Source organism: Capra hircus, chromosome 19, assembly GCF_001704415.2.
Source record: "Capra hircus breed San Clemente chromosome 19, ASM170441v1, whole genome shotgun sequence".
In the NCBI taxonomy this organism is placed as follows: Eukaryota; Metazoa; Chordata; class Mammalia; order Artiodactyla; family Bovidae; genus Capra; species Capra hircus.
Genome location: NC_030826.1, coordinates 56,069,807 through 56,088,184, shown reverse-complemented (window position 1 = coordinate 56,088,184; position 18,378 = coordinate 56,069,807). Strand labels below are relative to the sequence as shown.

The 18,378-nt window shown below is 49.1% G+C and overlaps 1 protein-coding gene across 2 annotated transcripts; it reads right to left on the bottom strand.

The window, feature by feature from the left end:
- Nucleotides 7,888–16,781, bottom strand: LOC102173123 (CMRF35-like molecule 6). 2 transcript variants are annotated; one of them, XM_013972656.2, is made up of 4 exons: nucleotides 16,592–16,781; nucleotides 12,190–12,546; nucleotides 10,534–10,672; nucleotides 7,888–8,139 (listed from the first exon to the last, which is right to left on the bottom strand). In XM_013972656.2, the coding sequence occupies exons 1-4, from the start codon at nucleotides 16,629–16,631 to the stop codon at nucleotides 8,007–8,009; spliced, it is 669 nt and encodes a 222-aa protein (XP_013828110.2). In that variant the 5' UTR covers nucleotides 16,632–16,781; the 3' UTR covers nucleotides 7,888–8,006. The 2 variants fall into 2 exon arrangements, with proteins under 2 accessions (XP_013828110.2, XP_017919361.1); XM_018063872.1 differs by having other exon boundaries at nucleotides 10,534–10,588.

The window sequence follows — 18,378 nt, the reverse complement described above, 5'->3', positions numbered from 1 at the left end:
AGATCCCCGACACAGACAGGGAGCCGCTGACCCCGACCCTCCACGTTCCTCACTTTTTACTCTTCTTTTAAGAGTGGACTGCATCGTGAGCCTCAGGACAGAGAACTGAGTGTGAGCGAGGGCAGTTCAGTGGTGAAAGATGCTAAGGGGGAAGCTGGGACCCGGGGAAATCTCTCTCCGGCCCTTTAGCCTCCACCCAAGGGCATGGAGGGGGAGGCTATATAATACAGGGGCGGTCTGCCCGAAGACACCGAAGCTGGCCTCTCTTTGAGTTCGCAGTGACAAGCAGAGAGGCAGAGAGAGGGGTGGTCCTTCCCAGGAGGTGGGCAGGCAGGTATGGCCTCACTCAGAGGGACTCCTTCTCATGATGTGATGGTTTAGGGTCGGTTTCCCCTGGGATTGACAGGGAGGTCGGTCCAGGTGCAGGGTCATCTCACCCACCTTGTGCATTTCTCCACCTTGTCCTGCACAAGCCAGGTCTACTGATTTCCTCCTACACACTCTCTTCCCAGATCTGTCCCTCTTCTAGACTGCCTTATCAAGATCAGAGGCCACAGTATTCCTGGAACACAAATCCTGTAGTCTTGGATTCCTCTAACTCTCCCTCTTGCTCCCTCCCCTCCCCCTGGCATTACAATAGCCCTCTCTCCCAACAACACTGTGATCACAGCCTTCTGTTTGCATGCTCCACCTCGATAAAAGAATTTAAGCACCAATTTAGAAAGAACAGAATAGTGCCTTGGGCAGCAATGTAAATGGACCTAGAGGATGCCACACTGAGTGAAGTAAGTCAGGCAGCGAAAGGCAAATATCATGATATTATACATGGAGTCCAGTTTTTTTTTAAATGATATAAATAAACTATTTACGAAACAGAATCAGACTCACAGATTTCAGAAACAAACTTGTGGTTTACCAAAGGAGAAATGTGGGTGGGGGTAGGGATATGTTAGGAGTTTGGTCTTAACAAACACATAATACTCTATGTAAAATAGATAGCCAACAAGGATTTACTGTGTAAAACAGGAAACTCTACTCAGTATTCTATAATAACCTATATGGGAAAAGGATCTGAAAAACAGTGAATGCATGTATGTGTGTAACTGAATCACTTTGCTGTACGCCTGAAACTAACGCCACATTGTAAATCAAATAAACTCTAATAAACCTTTTTTGAAAGAATTTAAAAACCAAAATATGGAGATTAAAAACTCAGTAATGAACACACATGCAAACTCAAAATGTGAAATTATGCTTCGGAAAGTTTGCCTGATTTTTTTGGGGGGGATTGATCATTTACTGGGCTTTTCCATGCAGTAAAGAGTATATGGATGAGCCTCACCTCTTCCCAACTACCTTCCCCACGAATCAAAAGGCAAACAAACCGCATGTGTGTATGTTCAGCTGCTCAATCGTGTCTGACTCTGCAACCCCCTGAACTGCAGCCCACCAGGCTCCCCTTTCCATGGGATTCCCCAGGCAAGAATACTGGAGTGGGTTGCCATTTTCTTCTCCAGGGGATCTTCCTGACCCAGGGATCGAGCCCGCCTCTCCTGCATTGGCAGGCAGATTCTTTACTACTGCGGTACCTGGGAAGCCCAAACAAACTGACCAGAAGCATATCAGACGTGATGGTGTCAAGACCCGAACCCAGATGTCCCTGGCACATCGGCCCAAGTATCTCCTCACCATATGGGGACTCGGAAGGGGAAAGAGCCAGAGGCCAGCAAGAGGGAGAGGCACAGTCATCAGAGCCAGGAAGCAGAATGGGGTGGGGTGGGGTGTGGATCACTATGGTAACCTCAATTGAGAAATCTGATCTGCACTGTTCCCTACACCTTCTCCCCTCACCAAGATCTCTCCCTTCTCACTAACTTCCCCAGGGTATCTTCCTTTCCAGAAGAACGTTTCTTGAGCTAAAAGCAGTTTCTGCCAGCTCCTGGCTGTGCTGATTGGTGGAAGAGTCAACATGGGCAATGACAACAGTAATTCAGGAAATGCATCTGGTTTTCTGTAGGGGTTCCTGTTGTGATGGTTAATTTTATGCATCAACCCGCCTGGCCACAGAATGCCCAGGTTAAACAATTCTGGAGGTGTGTGCCAGGACGTTTCCCGGTGAGATCAGCATGGGAAGGGGTGGACTCAGTGAAGTAGGTTGCCCCTGCCCAAAGTAGGTAGTTGTTGTTGTTCAGTCCCTAAGTTGTGTCCAGCTCTTTGCGACACCATGGACTGCAGCACGCCGGGCTCCTCTGTCCTTCGCTGTCTCCCGGAGTTTGCTCAGATTCATGTCCACTGAGTTGGTAAGGCCATCCAACCATCTCATCCTCTGCCGCCTCCTTCTTCTTTTGCCTCCAATCTTTCCCAGCATCAGGATCTTTTCCAATGAGTAGGCTCTTCGCGTCAGATGACCAAAGTATTGGAGCTTCAGCGTCAGCCTCAGTTCTTCCAATGAATATTTAGGGTTGACTTCCTTTAGGATTGACTGGTTGGATCTCATTTGATCTCCCAGTGTAGGCGGGCTTCCTTTAGTCAGTCTAATGAAGTTGGAGGAACAGGTGGAGGACCAGGTGGAGGAACAAGGTATTCAGCCCTTCCTGCCTGGTTGCTTCCTATCCTTGGCACTTCAGCTTCTCAAACTTTGGAACTTGGCATGAATTATACAGACAGCGGATGGTGGTGTTCCCAGGTGAGCCAATTCCTTACAATACATCTCTTCACATGCAAACATCTCCTATTGTTCTGTTTCTCTAGAGTGTTGACCAACACAGGTGTGTGTCTGGCCCTGTGGGAATTTCCTTCTTCAACTCTCAAGTCTGCACATGAAGATCTAACTCAGGAAGATTTCCTTCGAGGACTTGACACAGGGATCCCACACCGCTGTGAGGGAAATAAAGCTGATACTTCTGATCCACTCCCCTTCAAAGAGCAATTACTTGGCTTTAAGCTCAGGCGGTAAAGAATCTGCCTGCAATGCGGGAGACCTGGGTTCGATCCCTGGGTTGGGAAGATCCCCTGGAGGGAGGGTATGGCAACCCTCCTACGGAGTGACATCCCCACCCCCTCTGCAGACATTCCCTGGAGCTGATGAACCGTTTGTGTTTCAGTGGGCTCCTAGAGAGATATGTAGAGCAAAAAGCCTAAAATGTCAAGTGGAGCATTAAACAGCATAGGAACCAACCACAGAGTCAATTTGATAGGGACAGAGTAAGGTAGTTACCCTACTAGGGATTGTAAGTAGAAAATAAATGGGTGGTGGGTGGGTGACAGTGAAAGTCGCTCAGGCCTGTCCGACTCTTTGTGACCCCACGGACTATACAGTCCATGGAATTCTCCAGGTCAGAATACTGCAGTGAGTAGCCTTTCCCTTCTCCAGGGGATCTTCCCAACCCCAGGGTTCGAACCTAGGTCTCCCACGTTGCAGGGGGGATTCTTTACGAGCTGAGCGACAAGTCTTGTAATTTGATGATCACTCATGAAAACAGGTTTGCTTAACCACAAAACCAAGCAAGCTTGCTTAGCAACAAAACCATGCAACAGAAGCTCCCAAAAATAAAACGATGGTGGCATGAGCCCCACATCCTGTCCAGCGAGCTCAGTAATTAACGATCTCTGCACACAGAAAAAAACAATAATTTGTGCACCTAGTTTGACCATGTAGGGACAAGAAAACGCCACTACTCAACCTGGAGGAGGAGCTGATGATGGAAGCGCTACGTCTACGTGAGGAAAACAAAGTTCTCCTCCCCCTCCCTTTTCCTTTGATTATAAAACTGTAGCCCAGTAAGTTCTTGGGTGTGATATCTCTCAGCCACCCTTTGGTAAACCTCACAAGCATCCTATTCTACTGAATGATTTCTTATCTACCACTTTGCCCTCACTGAATTCTTTGCACTGAGACATAAAGGACTGTGTTACCAGAGCTCTTTGGAGCCCCCTGGACGACACCCAACAGTTTCAAATTGGGTCTCCCTTTCACCAGGGAAAACTATAATTAATAAAAAGTTGTGTGCTTAGTCGCTCAGTTATGTCCGACTCTTTGAGAGCCCATGGACTGCAGCCCGCCAGGCTCCTCTGTCCATGGCGATTCTCCAGGCAAGAATACTGGAGCGGTTTGCTATGCTCTCCTCCAGGGGATCTTCCCAACCCAGGGATCAAACCCATATCTCCCGCATTGCAGGCGGATTCTTTACTGACTGAGCTTAAAGCCAAGTAATTCCCTTTCTTTGAAGGGGAGTGGGTCGGGAGTATGAGCCTTATTTCCCTCTGGGTTTCAGGGTCTCTCTAAGTTCCACAGAAACCTGGAGAATAATGTAGATACTTTAGAAAATCAGTTGAGTTCAGTCGCTCAGTCGTGTCTGACTCTTTGCAACCCCATGAATCACAGCATGCCAGGCCTCCCTGTCCATCACCAACTCCCGGGGTTCACTCAGACTTATGTCCATCAAGCTGGTGATGCCATCCAGCCATCTCATCCTCTGTCATCCCCCTCTCCTCCTGCCCCCAATCCCTCCCAACATCAGGGTCTTTTCCAATGAGTCAAGTCTTCGCATGAGGTGGCCAAAGTATTGGAGGTCCAGCTTCAGCGTCAGTCCTTCCAATGAACACCCAGGACTGATCTCCTTTAGGATGGACTGGTTGGATCTCCTTGCGGTCCAAGGGACTCTCAAGAGTCTTCTCCAACACCACAGTTCAAAAACATCAATTCTTCAGTGCTCAGCTCTCTTCACAGTCTAACTCTCACATCCATACATGACCACTGGAAAAACCATAGCTTTGACTAGGCAGACCTTTGTTGGGCAAAGTAATGTCTGCTTTTTAATATGCTAACTAGGTTGGTCATAACTTTCCTTCCAAGGAGTAAGCGTCTTTTAATTTCATGGCTGCAATCACCATCTACAGTGATTTTGGAGCCCAAAAAATAAAGTCTGGCACTGTTTCCACTGTTTCCCCATCTACTTCACATGAAGTGATGGGACCAGATGCCATGATCTTCGTTTTCTGAATGTTGAGCTTTAAGCCAACTTTTTCACTCACTTCTTTCACTTTCATCAAGAAGCTTTTTAGTTCCTCTTCACTTTCTGCCATAAGGGTGGTGTCATCTGCATATCTGAGGTTATTGATATTTCTCCCGGCAATCTTGATTCCAGCTCGTGCTTCCTCCAACCCAGCGTTTCTCATGATGTACTCTGCATAGAAGTTAAATAAGCAGGGTGACAATATACAGCCTTGACGTCCTCCTTTTCCTATTTGGAACCAGTCTGTTGTTCCATGTCCAGTTCTAACTGTTGCTTCCTGACCTGCATATAGCTTTCTCAAGAGGCAGGTCAGGTGGTCTGGTATTCCCATGTCTCTCAGAATTTTCCACAGTTCATTGTGATCCACACAGTCAAAGGCTTTTATTCAAAGCCTTTTATTTTTTGAAGCCCTTAGTGTCTCAAAAAAAGGGGCGATGCCAAAAGAAGATTATAAAAATTGCGGTCTATTTTACATGCACCAAGTTCACAAATTGACTTTCTGTTACACAAACGGCCATAAAGTAGAATTAATTGGGCTATAAAACGACTACTGGATGAAAACCTAATTTGCTGATGCAAGTTCGTGTGCCCGATGCACAGTGAGGCCAAACACCCTGGAACATCGGAGTCCAGAGGAAAGGAAGTCTCATTGCAAGAAGAGGAGGCCTAGAAAGCCCCGAGCTCCCTGAAAGACTTCAGCAAAGCATTTTTAAAAGCCAGGTTGGGGGGTGGGGTGGTCGCCGGGTCCCCCACGATCCTCTGGTCGGCTGGTGAGGGAGCAGGGGTTGTCACAGGGTTCCGTCCACCAGTCCTGAGGCTCCAGGAGGCCTGGGGCCCGGTGCTCATGGTCCTCAAGTAGTCAACATCTTCCCTTTGGTGGGAGGTTTCCACCTCTGCAAAACAGCACAGGAAATGTGCATCAAATGCTATTACTTAGGTACTTCAGAGAGGAGCTAAAGCAGGGGATAAGGGGGAAGGCCTGACCACCCCCCACACACCCCCACCCCGGGAAGGCCCCATAGGGTCCTGCTCACTTACATACCTACTGGTGGTTTGATGGGAATAGCAGCTTCCCTCACTCTCAGGCAATACAAGGAAACTGACAGTCCTCACCACTTCGAGTTACAAGCGAGCAGACACGTCGAGGAGGGGGCGCTGGGTCTCTCCACTCCTCCCAGAGAGAAAGAAATCCAGAAGAGCAGTTAGGGAGCTGCTGCTCCGGGAAGCTGAAGTCCCGGACTGGAATCGGACGTGTCCTTATCTTTCTTACCTGGGTCTAGTCCCTCCCTGGGGAACGGGTCTTTAGGACCTTGATCAACTCCAGTCCAAACTACCCACTGGGCCCCAGACCCCTGGTTGCACCTTGAGCCCTGGCCCTGGAACCCCTGGATGTCTGGGTCCGTGTCTGGTCGGTCCCAGGGTGGGAAGGTGACCCTTACTCAGACAGCTCAGGCTGATGAGAGGGAAGGGGCTGTAGGAGTCAGCCTGGAGAGGAATGGCTGTCAGGATGCAACGGGTCTTGTTTCAATGCTCACGGTGACCAGGATCAGATTCAGCAGCTGAGAGGCAGTCCCCTTAGAGTAGAATTGTTCGTCTGTCCTTGAAGGAGTGAAGCTCTGCAAGAGGCCACTAGCACCATCTGGTGGTAGGCCGAAGAACTGCCACAAGTGTGCCCTGGTGTGTGCCGACTTGCCTCAGTCGTGTCCGACTCTTTGAGACCCCACGGACTATAGCCCACCAGGCTCCTCTGTCCATGGGATTCTCCAGACAACAATACTGGACTGGATTGCCGTGCCCTCCTTCAGGGGATCCTCCCGACCCAGGGATCGAACCTGTATCTCCTATGTCTCCTGCATTGCAGGTGGGTTCTTTACCACTAGCACCACCTGGGAAGCCCGAGTGGTTACCTTCTTTTTTGCCCTTGAGGTCAGGAAATAGAGGTGCCACATCCACCCAGCAAGGCTTCCGACTGACCTGGGGCTCGGACACGGGGGATGGGTCCCGACGAGGTAAACTGCTCCTCTACCCGAGCTCCCACCTCCCAGAGAGCAAGAGGCTCTATTTTATGGAGACTGGTTTTGATGCTGGCTGAGTTAGAGGAGATCACCCGGCTGGAGAGAGAGGGTTGTCACAGCCCCTGCTCCTTCCTGACCCAGGCCTTTGCCTTTGTCCAGCCCTCCCCCCGCCACCCCCTCGCAGCCAGCCGGAAGTCCTTATCCGAGAGGTTGTCTCTGCCCTCCTGTCACCCCACCCTCTGAATTCTGGTCTCTTTTTTTCTCTATAAGGCTTATTTTTTTCTATGTGAACCATTTTTAACATGCCGATTGAATTTGTTACAACATTGCTTCTGCTGTTTATGTTTTGGTTTTTTGGCCATGAGGCATGTGGAATCTTAGTTCCCTGGGATCAAACCCTCACCCCCTGTATTGGAAGGCAAAGTCTTAACCACTGGACCGCCAGAGAAGTCCCCACAATGCTTATTATAAACCAGTGTTATATCTTTATTTTTTAAAAACTCCCTTTAGAATTTAAACCCATGTTTTAATGATTGGTCTCTCCCCGACACCTAGAAACATGCCAGTCTCTTTGTATTTGGTGAGTGAATGAAGAAATGAAGAGTCGAGAATCCACGCCTGGGGGAAAGGAACGCAGGTGGGCGAGATGGCAGAAAATCAGGCCCTGGCGTCCCCTGACGAGCGGTGCTGTGCCTGGGACTCCCTCCTCGGGAATGAGGGGTTCTGGGTGCCCTTGTGAAACGCTCTTCCCGGTTCTCCCCAGCCAAGCACCAGGCAGGTAAACATCATATAGACACTTGTATATGTGATTTATTTCATTAAACTTTTTAAAGTTTTTTTTTTTTTTTAATCGAGTCTCTTTTTATAATGTGAAAAGCGACATGAAGTTCTAGGTCAGACGTTTTCTCTAGTCTGAGCGGCTGTGTCTCTGGACAGGATATTGATGGTGGTGGGGCGGGGCTGCAGGTTGTCTTGGTCAGACTGGTTCTGTCTCCCCACAAACTGCCCGCTGAGGCCTGTTGACCCAGAGGACAGCACCGAGCATGCCCAGGAGCAGAGGCACCTTCAGGAAGACCAGGAGCAGGAAGTGGGTGCTGCCCAGCAGGGGCCTGTGGGAGGATGCGGTGACCGGTGGTGAGTTTCTGCTTCCACAGGAGGCCCAGGCCCCTCCCCCATCTTCCTCTGTGCTCAGGTCCCATGGCCTCAAAACTCAAAATCAAGGTCAAGTCGGGTTGGTATTGAGGCTGCACTGGGTCTTAGTAGCGGTATGAGGGATCTTTAGTTGTGGCAAGTAGAATCGCTAGTTCCCTGACCAGGGATTGGATCTGGGCCGCCTGCATTGGGAGCATGGAGTCTTAGCCACTGGACCACCTAGGAAGTCCCCACTCACCCTTAACGTGGTCTGCGTGGGAGAGCATCTGTCCTGTTTAAATGGCTCCACAGTCTCAGCCACAACGATCTCAACTCCTCGCTCAGCTCATGGCCCATCCTCTCACCTCCGGGTCCCGGGACCTGCCCTCACTCCAGCTCCTCATGAATGCCGCGTCCTCTCCCCATCCTGAGCCTCTGCCTAATCTCTCCACCTCCCCAACCCTGTGCCTGGCTCCCAGCCTAAGGCGGCCCTCCAGGGTCACCTCCAAGATTACACTGGGCTCCTGCGGCCAACCCTGTTGGTATCCCGCCCTCCTTGCCCACATGACCTCCTGGCCGCTTGGACAGTACTCAGCCCACCAGTGGTCCCACATGCTTGGCTTGAGGGCGATCTCTGGTGTTTGGGGTGTGCGTGGCTTCCTGCACCAAGCAGGCCAGACGTGCTATAGAATCCTCTGCCTGGACGCTCCTCCAGGCTCCGTCTTGGTGGGCTCTCCCGCTTCTTCAGGTTTCTGCTCAAACGTCCCTTTCTCTGAGAGGCCGTCCCTCACCACTCTGTATGAAAACCACCAGCCTCTCCATCTTCTCCCACCATGAGGACCAGTGTGTGTGGACCACCACCCTGGCTTCCTCGCCACGCTGTGGAGCCATCCCGGGGGATGCCCCACAGAGTCTCTCTGAGGGGAGTGAGCCCCATTGCTATGGTGACACCTCTTTCACTGGTGTCTACTTCACTGGCGTTCCCAGCTTCCTCGTTCCCTCACCATTATTCCTGGGATCAACTCACCAAAATGTGTCTTAGGATCGAGTTCGAACAAACCTAAACTAAGACAATCTCTTGGTTATTTGTTTTCACTGAGCATCTTGGTAGCCTTCATCATGCCCCGCCTTCTTCCCACACATCTCTCACCCTACTCTTACACTCCTGCGTCACTTTCCTCACAGTGATTGCTGTTTACTGACATTTCCTCTATGATTTATCTATCATCTATCCAAGTATCTACCTCTCCATCCACCTCTATTGTCTATCATATATCTATCCATCCTGTCACATATCTCCGTCTCTACCGACTATCCTCTGTATGTATCAATCATCCATCCATATCTATCTATATTCATCTATGTGTGCATCATCATCCACCCATCTATCCATCCATCCATCTATCCATCCATCCATCTACCCATCCATCCATCTACCCATCCATGCATCCATCCATCCATCCATACATACATACATACATACATACATCTGTCCATCCATCCATCTATCTGTCCACCCATCCATCCACCCATCCATCCACCCACCCACCCACCCACCCATCCAACCATCCATCCATCCATCCATCTGTCCACTCATCCATCCATCCATCCACCCATCCATCCATCCATCCCTTCATCTGTCTGTCTGTCCATCCATGCATCCACCCATCCATGCATGCATGCATGCATCCATCCATCTATCCGTCTGTCCATCCATCCATCTATTCGTCCAACCATCCATCCATCCATCCATCCATCTGTCCGTCCATCTGTCCACCCATCCATCCACCCACCCATCCATCCATCCATCCATCCATCTGTCCACCCATCCATCCATCCATCCGTCCATCTGTCCATCCATCCATCTGTCCATCTGTCCGTCCATCCGTCCATTCATCCATCCATCCATCTGTCTGTCCATCCATGCATCCATGCATCCATGCATCCATCCATCCATCTGTCCACCCATCCATCCATCCATCCACCCATCCATCCATCCATCCATCTAGCCACATCTAGCTATCCTTCCTTTCACACATCTCTATCAACTGTCCTCTATCTACTCCTATGTGTGTGTATCTTTGTATCTATTGATCATCCATATCTACCTACCTATCTATCATCTATCTATCTTCTTATCCATCTTGCCATTGCCTAAAATCTACCCATTTGAAAGAAACTTCCATGAAAGCACAACCTTGCCCATTAGTTCACAGCCATATTCCTAGCCTTTGGATCAGTTCCTGGCACACAGCAAGTAAATTAAAAGTTTGTTGGGTGGTGATCCATTAAGGAGACCCGTGTCCAGGAAGCCCCACCCTAGGGGAGAAGCAGTGAAGGTGACAGAAGTCACCAGTGGGCGCGCACCTTACCCCTGCTGCTGGCTGGGCGATCCGGAGGTCCACGCAGAGCTGTTGCTACTGGAGGCTGCGATGGAGGCTGGAGTGAAGAACTGTGGCGGGTGAAGAACGGTGTCCTGCCCACGACTCTTCCCAGCCAGTTGCCTGTCCCCTGCATGGTTCCCAGTCCACAGAGGAGAAGGAACTCACAGAAGAGACTGGACAGGTGCTCTGGGACCATCACCTCCTCATGCTCAGACCCAGGCCTGACCAGCATATAGGAGTATCTGCACCCAACTCCACCCCCACCTGCTCTGTATCCAGGTGGACACAACCAGGACCGGCGTCACTGCCTCTAGCATGAAGCATTTTCCTTCTCTTCACCTCATTGGAAACAGGAGTGCATGAAGGTCAGCACAAGCGTTGGACCTCAGGTCCCACCCCCTAGCCAGCGCATCCACATTCCACCCCTCCCTCACCCTGTCCACCCTGGCGGAAGACAGTAGAGCGGAAGCTACTGAAGCCTGAGCACCCTAGAGCCTGTGCTCAGCAAGCAGAGAAGCCACTGCGAGGAGAAGCCTGTGCGCCAGAGCTGGAGGGTTGCCCGGGGAAAGCCCGTGAGCAGCAATGAAGATCCAGCATCTATAAATAAGTAAATATTTTAAAAATATTCTGTTAGTGGTCCCCCAGCCCACTTCCACCTTGTCCGGTCCAGGGGTCTGTGGGCTCCCTCCTGCCCACCACTCTGAACCTGGTTCAGAGTCCAGAAGGGAAAGGAGCAGAAGCAGAGGGAAGCTGAGGAGACAGAGAGGATGCCAGACAGACAGAGACACAGCACTTGCACAGCACAGACAGTCTGCACAGCGTATTGAGTGCAGCACTTTCACAGCATCATCTTTTAGGATTTGAAATAGCTCCACTGGAATTCCATCACCTCCACTAGCTTTGTTTGTAGTGATGCTTCCTAAGGCCCAGACAGGGGCCAGAGGCTTGGGGGCTCCCTCTCGGGCTTTCCTTTGCCTACAAACCAATCCCCTTGGCCCCCAGCCCAATTGCTGGTGCCTCCGGGAAACGGGTTTTCCCTGGGTCAGCACAGTGGTCAGAGGCTGAGGAAAGGCCCAGGGAGGAGCTGGGGCTGGGGCTTGCCCTTCGGGATCATGCAGTCAGAGGGGCGAGCCTGGCAGGCTTGGCCATCTCTGAGCCTGGACCACTCAGGGCTCCTGGATGAGGATCTGGGTTGTTGAGAGGCCCCAGTTCTGACAGCAGAAGCCAGGGGAGAGTGAGAAGAGAGTCTTCTGGAGTGGACCCCCCCACACACACCCCACACACACACCCTGTGCCCCATGCACAAGGGAGATGGCAGGAACCCCTTAGTCCTGATGGATCCAGGATAACAGCGGGCCCTTCCCCCTCTACAGCCTCAGAATCCCCGAGGCCCACAGACATTGTCAGGGCCCAGGCGGTGGCAGGAACCCGGATGTCCCCCCCTCACTCTCACACCTGCTTACACACTCACACTCTCACACACCAGACACACACTCACATGCACACAATGCACTTGGCCCTGAAGTTCTGACACACAAACACCAGCCCCAGTTCTTCTCCCCGAGGCTGAGATTTCCTGGGACGCCCCGCAGAGCTGAGCTCAGATACCTTCACCACCAGTACCAGAGAAAAAGAGGGTCTTACCTGGGGAGACAATCACTTGAACCTGGAAAAAAGGATCAGGCAGGAAGCTGAGGAGTCCTTCTTCCTTTAGACTCGTTGCAACCCCACACCTGTATTTCCCTGCATCGTCTGCAGTGAGGCTTTCCAAGGTCACTGTGAAGGCGAGATCCTCCGGAGGGTCTGTGATGGACACCCGGCCGCTCTTCGCCTCCACCTCGGGCCCGCTGGTCTGCACCGTCCGCTGCCAAAGCGGGAAGCGCGGCTGTCTGCACCAGTATTTGTGAAATGCCCTGTATTCCTCTTCATAGCGACACTCCACACTCAGGGAGTCCCCAACAGCGCCAGTCACGGTGCTGGGGCCACTCAGGGACAAAGAGCCTGGAAGACACTGGAAGTCAGTCTCGTCTTCATCCTAAAGAGCCTGGGACAGAGGAGCCTGGGGGGTCAGGTCCTCTGGGAGCCTGGAAGTCACCCTGAAGCCAGAGGAAGGAGGGATCAGAAGCCAAGGAGGCAGGGGGGTTAACCCGTTGTAAAGTTCGGTTGAGAAACAGTTTTAGCAAAGTACCAAACTTCTGAAAAAGAATTGTGTATGTAATATATTTGTGTGTGTGTGTGTTAGTCGCTTCAGTTGTGTCTGACTCTTTGCAACTAACAAGCTAACAAACTGACTAACAAACATGTGAAAGAGGCCAGAACTCTGTGACGATTGTTGTTTAGTCGCTAAGTTGTGTCCAGTTCTTTGCACCCCCATGGACCATATAGGCTGCAAGGCTCCTCTGTTCATGGGATTTTCTAGGTAAGAATACTGGAGTGGGTTGCCATTTCCTTCTCCAGGGGATCTTTCTGATCCAGGGATCAAACCGGGGTCTCTGTCATTGCAGGCAGGTTTTTTACCATTTGAGCCAGCAGGGAAGCCCAAATAATCTACTTACTGATAACCTGTCTGTCCATCCAGCCATCCTTCCCTCCCTCCCTTTCTCCTTCCTTCTCTCTCCTCATCCACCCATCCAACCAACTATTCAGGCAATATACTGTCACCCACAGATTAGGAGCCTTTTGCTTTTGTTTAATGTTCAAATTAACATTTAAAATACATTTTTCGCTTCTTCATTAAAAAAAAATTGGGGGCTGAGCTGCCCAGCTTGCAGCATCTTAGTCCCCCACCCCACCCCAGGGATTGAAACCAGGGCCCTCAGCAGGAAAAATGCTGAGTCCTAACTACTGGATCACAAAGGAATTCCCACTTCTTCACTTTTAATATCTTGAATTTGGACCCTTTATTTCCCAGCAAGTCCAAGGCCATTGACCTATAGTCCACAACAGAATGCTGTCCACTCCTCCCACCAACATCCCCTAGTGCAGCAGTTCCCAAGCAGCAGCGACAGTCCCCACAGGAGATACCCGGCAATGTTTGAAGACATTTTCTTTTTTAATTTATTTATTTTAATTGGAGGCTAATTACTTTACAATATTGTATTGGTTTTGCCATACATCAACATGAATCTGCCATGGGTGTACACATGTTCCCCATCCTGAACCCCCCTCCCACCTCCCTCCCCGAACCATCCCTCTGGGTCACCCCAGTGCACCAGCCCTAAGCATCCTGTATCCTGCATCGAACCTGGACTGGCGATTCATTTCTTTTATGATATTATGCATGTTTCAATGCCATTCTCCCAAATCATCCCACCCTCTCCCTCTCCCACAGAGTCCAAAATACTGTTCCATACATCTATGTCTCTTTTGCTCTGTCACATACAGGGTTATCTTTACCATCTTTCTAAATTCTGTATATATGCGTTAGTATGCTGTATTGGTGTTTTTCTTTCTGGCTTACTTCACTCTGTATAATAGGCTCCAGTTTAATCCACCTCATTAGAACTGATTTGATTGTATTCTTTGTAATGGCTGAGTAATATTCCATTGTGTACAGGTACCACAGCTTTCTTATCCATTCATCTGCTGATGGACATTTAGAGCTAATCAATGAATATAGTAAAGTTGCAGGATATAAAATCAACACACAGAAATCCCTTGCATTCCTATACACTAATAATGAGAAAATAGAAAGAGAAATTAAGGAAACAATTCCATTCACCATTGCAACAAAAAGAATAAAATACTTAGGAATATATCTACCTAAAGAAACTAAAGACCTATATATAGAAAACTATAAAACACTGGTGAAAGAAATAAAAGAGAACACTAATAGATGGAGAAATATACCATGTTCATGGATCAGAAGAATCAGCATAGTGAAAATGAGTCGACTACCCAAAGCAATCTATAGATTCAATGCAATCCCAATCAAGCTACCAACAGTATTTTTCACAGAGCAAGAGCAAATAATTTCAGAATTTGTATGGAAATACAAAAAACCTCAAATAGCCAAAGCAAGCTTGAGAAAGAAGAATGGAACTGTTTGAAGACATTTTTGAGGGTCACCATTCCAGGGCGGGAAGATGGGGGAGAGGGAGGGTGTGAACTGCTTCTGCCATCCAGTGGGCAGAGGCCAGGGATGCTGCTAAACATCTCTCAGTGCACAAGGCACCCTCACCACACAGAACGAGTGCTCCCATGTCAGCAGTGCTGAGGTCCAGCAACCTTGCTGGAAGGGGCAAAATGCCCCAGCTGGAAGACCTCCACACTGAGGCTTGGGACTCAAGGCAAGAGGGGGCAGCCTCGCTGAGCCGTCTCTGTGCATCTGCTGCTGTTCTGGGCTCAGGCTCTGGGGGCACTGTTCTGTCCGATTCTGACCTCGAGGATAGGAGGGAGGGGAAGGGAAGAGGGGAGGAGCGGAGGGACGGGGCGCGGGAGGAGGGCGACTTCTGGCCTGGACTCTTGACATTCGACTCTTTCAGTTGCCTGGGACCCACCCTTCAAGATCTGGGGCTGCGCTTCCTCAGATGCGGACAGGAAACATGAGGGAACGTTCCAGAACCTCCCTGCCCTCTGATGCTCCACCAAGACCCTGACCCCAAGCCAGCGTGAGCGGCACCCCCAGCACCCCCTAGAGCAAGCTCCCTGCGCCCCAGGGCCTCAAAAAGAAACCTTGAATTTTTCTCTCAGACCAGGACTGACCACATTCCCAGCAGTCTTACTTTCCAGGGGTCCACAGAGCAGGAACACCCCTGCCCTGCCCCACGCATCCCCCAACCTGGGGCCAGCCCAGACCCCCAGAGAGGCACCGGACCCCCAGTGCATCAGATCCTCCATACATAAAGGGATATTCACTAGGGGACTTAGAAGTAACTGACATTGTACTATTAAAAAGACTGATGCCCTTGGATATAAAAATATTTGGTTTGAATCTTGACTATGTCTTTTATATATGTATGTATATATATAGATACATACATATTTATCTACTTATTTTGCTGTGCTGGGTCTTTCTTGCAGTATGCAGGATCTTTAGTTGCATCATGTGAGATCTAGTTCCCTGACCGGGGATGGAACCTGGGCTCCCTTCATTGAGAGGGCACAGTCTTAGACACTGGACCTCTGGAGAAGTCCATTGGCTTTGTGTGTCTTTATGAACTGATTTAGAATAAATTATCTGCACCTTTCTGAGTTTGCCTCTCTTTTTCTAAATGTATTTATTATTTTTATTATTTATTTAATACAATAAATATTTATTAACTAATGCATAAATAATATAATCAATTTTATATAGTTATTTATTATTTAAAAAATTTTTTACAATGTTGTGTTAGTTTCTGCTGTACAGCAACATGAATCCATTATATGTCTACATATATCTCCTCCTTTTCAGCCTCCCTTCCAGGGAATGTTGAGTCATTCCCTTCCACCCTACAGTCACTTGTTTTAATAAGAATCACTCATTGGAAAAGACTTTGATGCTGGGAGGGATTCGGGGCAAGAGAAGAAGGGGACGACAGAGGATGAGATGGCTGGATAGCATCACTGACTTGATGGATGCGAGTCTGAGTGAACTCCGGGAGTTGGTGATGGACAAGGAGGCCTGTGTGCTGCGATTCATGGGGTCGCAAAGAGTCGGACATGACTGAGCAACTGAACTGAACTGAACTGAAGGACTGGATTAAGTAACAGGAGGAAATCTTGTCTAACTGATTTGTCCAATTAGTATTAGTTCTCTGCTCCCCCTGCCCTTCTCTCTGGTGTATCAAGACAACACTCCTGATTTTAATCATGTTGGGTATAACAACTCAAGTGGCCAGATATAAACTTAAGGCTCAGTACATACTGTCTGTGTGGGAAGCAAGCTTTTCATCTCATACTCTTCCTTTCCCAGGGAGCAAATACGCTGAACTGGGGTTTTTACAGGCACATCGCACCCTCTGTTTCCTTATGCTTCTTCTTCCCATCAGCACCCTTTGCTCACACCGTGCTCGCCCTGACTCATCCGCATGAACTTCCCCACATCAGGCCCAGCCCCACTCACCTGGGATGCAGAGAAGCAGCAGAACCACCAGCAGCTGCATGGCCCGGGCCCTGGTGATCTCTGCAGGCTCCTGCAGAGCCTGGCGCCTCCTTACCCAGTTCCACTCACTGTTTCCCTTTTCTGCTTTTCTTGGCACTTTTCTGCTTCCTCTCTCAGCCTCCTAGAGCTGTGCTCCTAGAGTTGATCAGAAAATGAGGGAAGCTGGGGCCTTGGGACATCAGATAATGATGCTGAGAATTTGTTGAAAGTCATTCTCATGTAGCACATTTGAATTTGCAGTTCCAGTTTCTGTTCCTTGTGAAGATGATGCCCTTCCCATTCCTTGCCTGTGGTTGATGGGCCCATCCCCCCTTCTCTAAATCAGTATTGCCCAGACAGCCATACCAGTCTTGGTTAAATTCCATCTAGATTTTCTGAGCAAGTCCTCCTCTTTGTCAAGAAAGCCCATTTTCTGTGGCTGGCGCGGGCAGTCCTGTGTGATCAAGCATTGACTAAGCCTTGTCTGGACACAGTCAGCTGTTTGCAGGGCCCAGTGCAAGATGAAAACATCCTCAATCTGGAAATATTAAGAATTTCAGGAGTGGTCTAGAGGCTAAGTCTCTGTGCTCCCAATGCAGGGAGTCCAGGTTTGATCCCTGGTCAGAGAACTAGATCCCACATGCCACAACTAAGACTGATGCAATGAAGATCAAAGATCCTGAGTGCCACAACTATGACCCAGTGCAGTCAAACAAATAAAGAAATTCTAACATGTATACTATCATGTAAGAATTGAATCACCAGTCTATGTCTGACGCAGGATACAGCATGCTTGGGGCTGGTGCATGGGGATGACCCAGAGAGATGTTATGGGGAGGGAGGTGGGAGGGGGGTTCATGTTTGGGAACGCATGTAAGAATTAAAGATTCTAAAATTAAAAAAAAATAAAAAAATAAAAATAAAAAATAAAAGAAATACTAAAAAAAAAAAGAATTTCAAGATGGCGGCAATGGAGTATCAGCCAAGCATGTGGCCCTTCTAAGTGTGAAGCCTGATGATGCTACACCAGCTGTACCCCTGTGAGGCTGGCTCTGTCTTGGCCCTTGATGGTACAGATCAAGGGCACTGTGGAGGCCAGTGAGGCTGCCAAGGATGGAATGGAGGGAGATTAGTTGGACATGATGTCAGAGAGAAACTCAAGAATGAAGTGGGGACCTTGGAGGGTTTTGAGCAGAGGAATGGCATGATCCCATGCTTGTTTTCAAAGCATCATTCTTGCTGTTAAATGGGGAATGGGGACTTCCCTGATGGTCCAGTGGTTAAGATTTCACCTTCCAATGCAGGTGGGTAGGTTCAATCTCTGGTTGGGGAGCTGAGACACCACCTGTCTTGTGGCCAAAAACCCAAAACACAGAACAGAAACAATATTGTAACAAATTCAGTAGAGACTTTAAAAATGGTCCAGATCGAAAAAAATAATATTTTTAATAAATAGAGAGTAGACCATCCCCTCCCCAAGAAAAATAAATGCAAAAAGGCAAAATGGTTGTCTGAGGAGGGCTTACAGATAGCTGAGAAAAGAAGAGAAGCTAAAGGCAAAGGAGAAAAAGAAAGATAGACTCATTTGAATGCAGAGTTCTAAAGAATAGTTAGGAGACGTAAGAAGCCCTTCCTCAGTGATCAATGAAAAGAAACAGAGGAAAACAATAGAATGGGAAAGACTAGAGATCTCTTCAAGAAAATTAAGAGATACCAAGGGAACATTTCATGCAAAGATGAGCACAATAAAGGTCAGAAATGGTGTGGAC

What these genes read in the sequence shown, in the direction of transcription:
- LOC102173123 (XM_013972656.2), bottom strand. Translation starts at nt 16,631, where the DNA reads ATGCAGCTGCTGGTGGTTCTGCTGCTTCTCTGCATCCCAG. An exon ending in GCTGCTTCTCTGCATCCCAG is followed by an intron (nt 12,547 to 16,591) that starts GTGAGTGGGGCT and finishes AGTGTCTTCCAG; the next exon opens with GCTCTTTGTCCCTGAGTGGC. An exon ending in TCGCCCAGCCAGCAGCAGGG is followed by an intron (nt 8,140 to 10,533) that starts GTAAGGTGCGCG and finishes ATCCTCCCACAG; the next exon opens with GCCCCTGCTGGGCAGCACCC.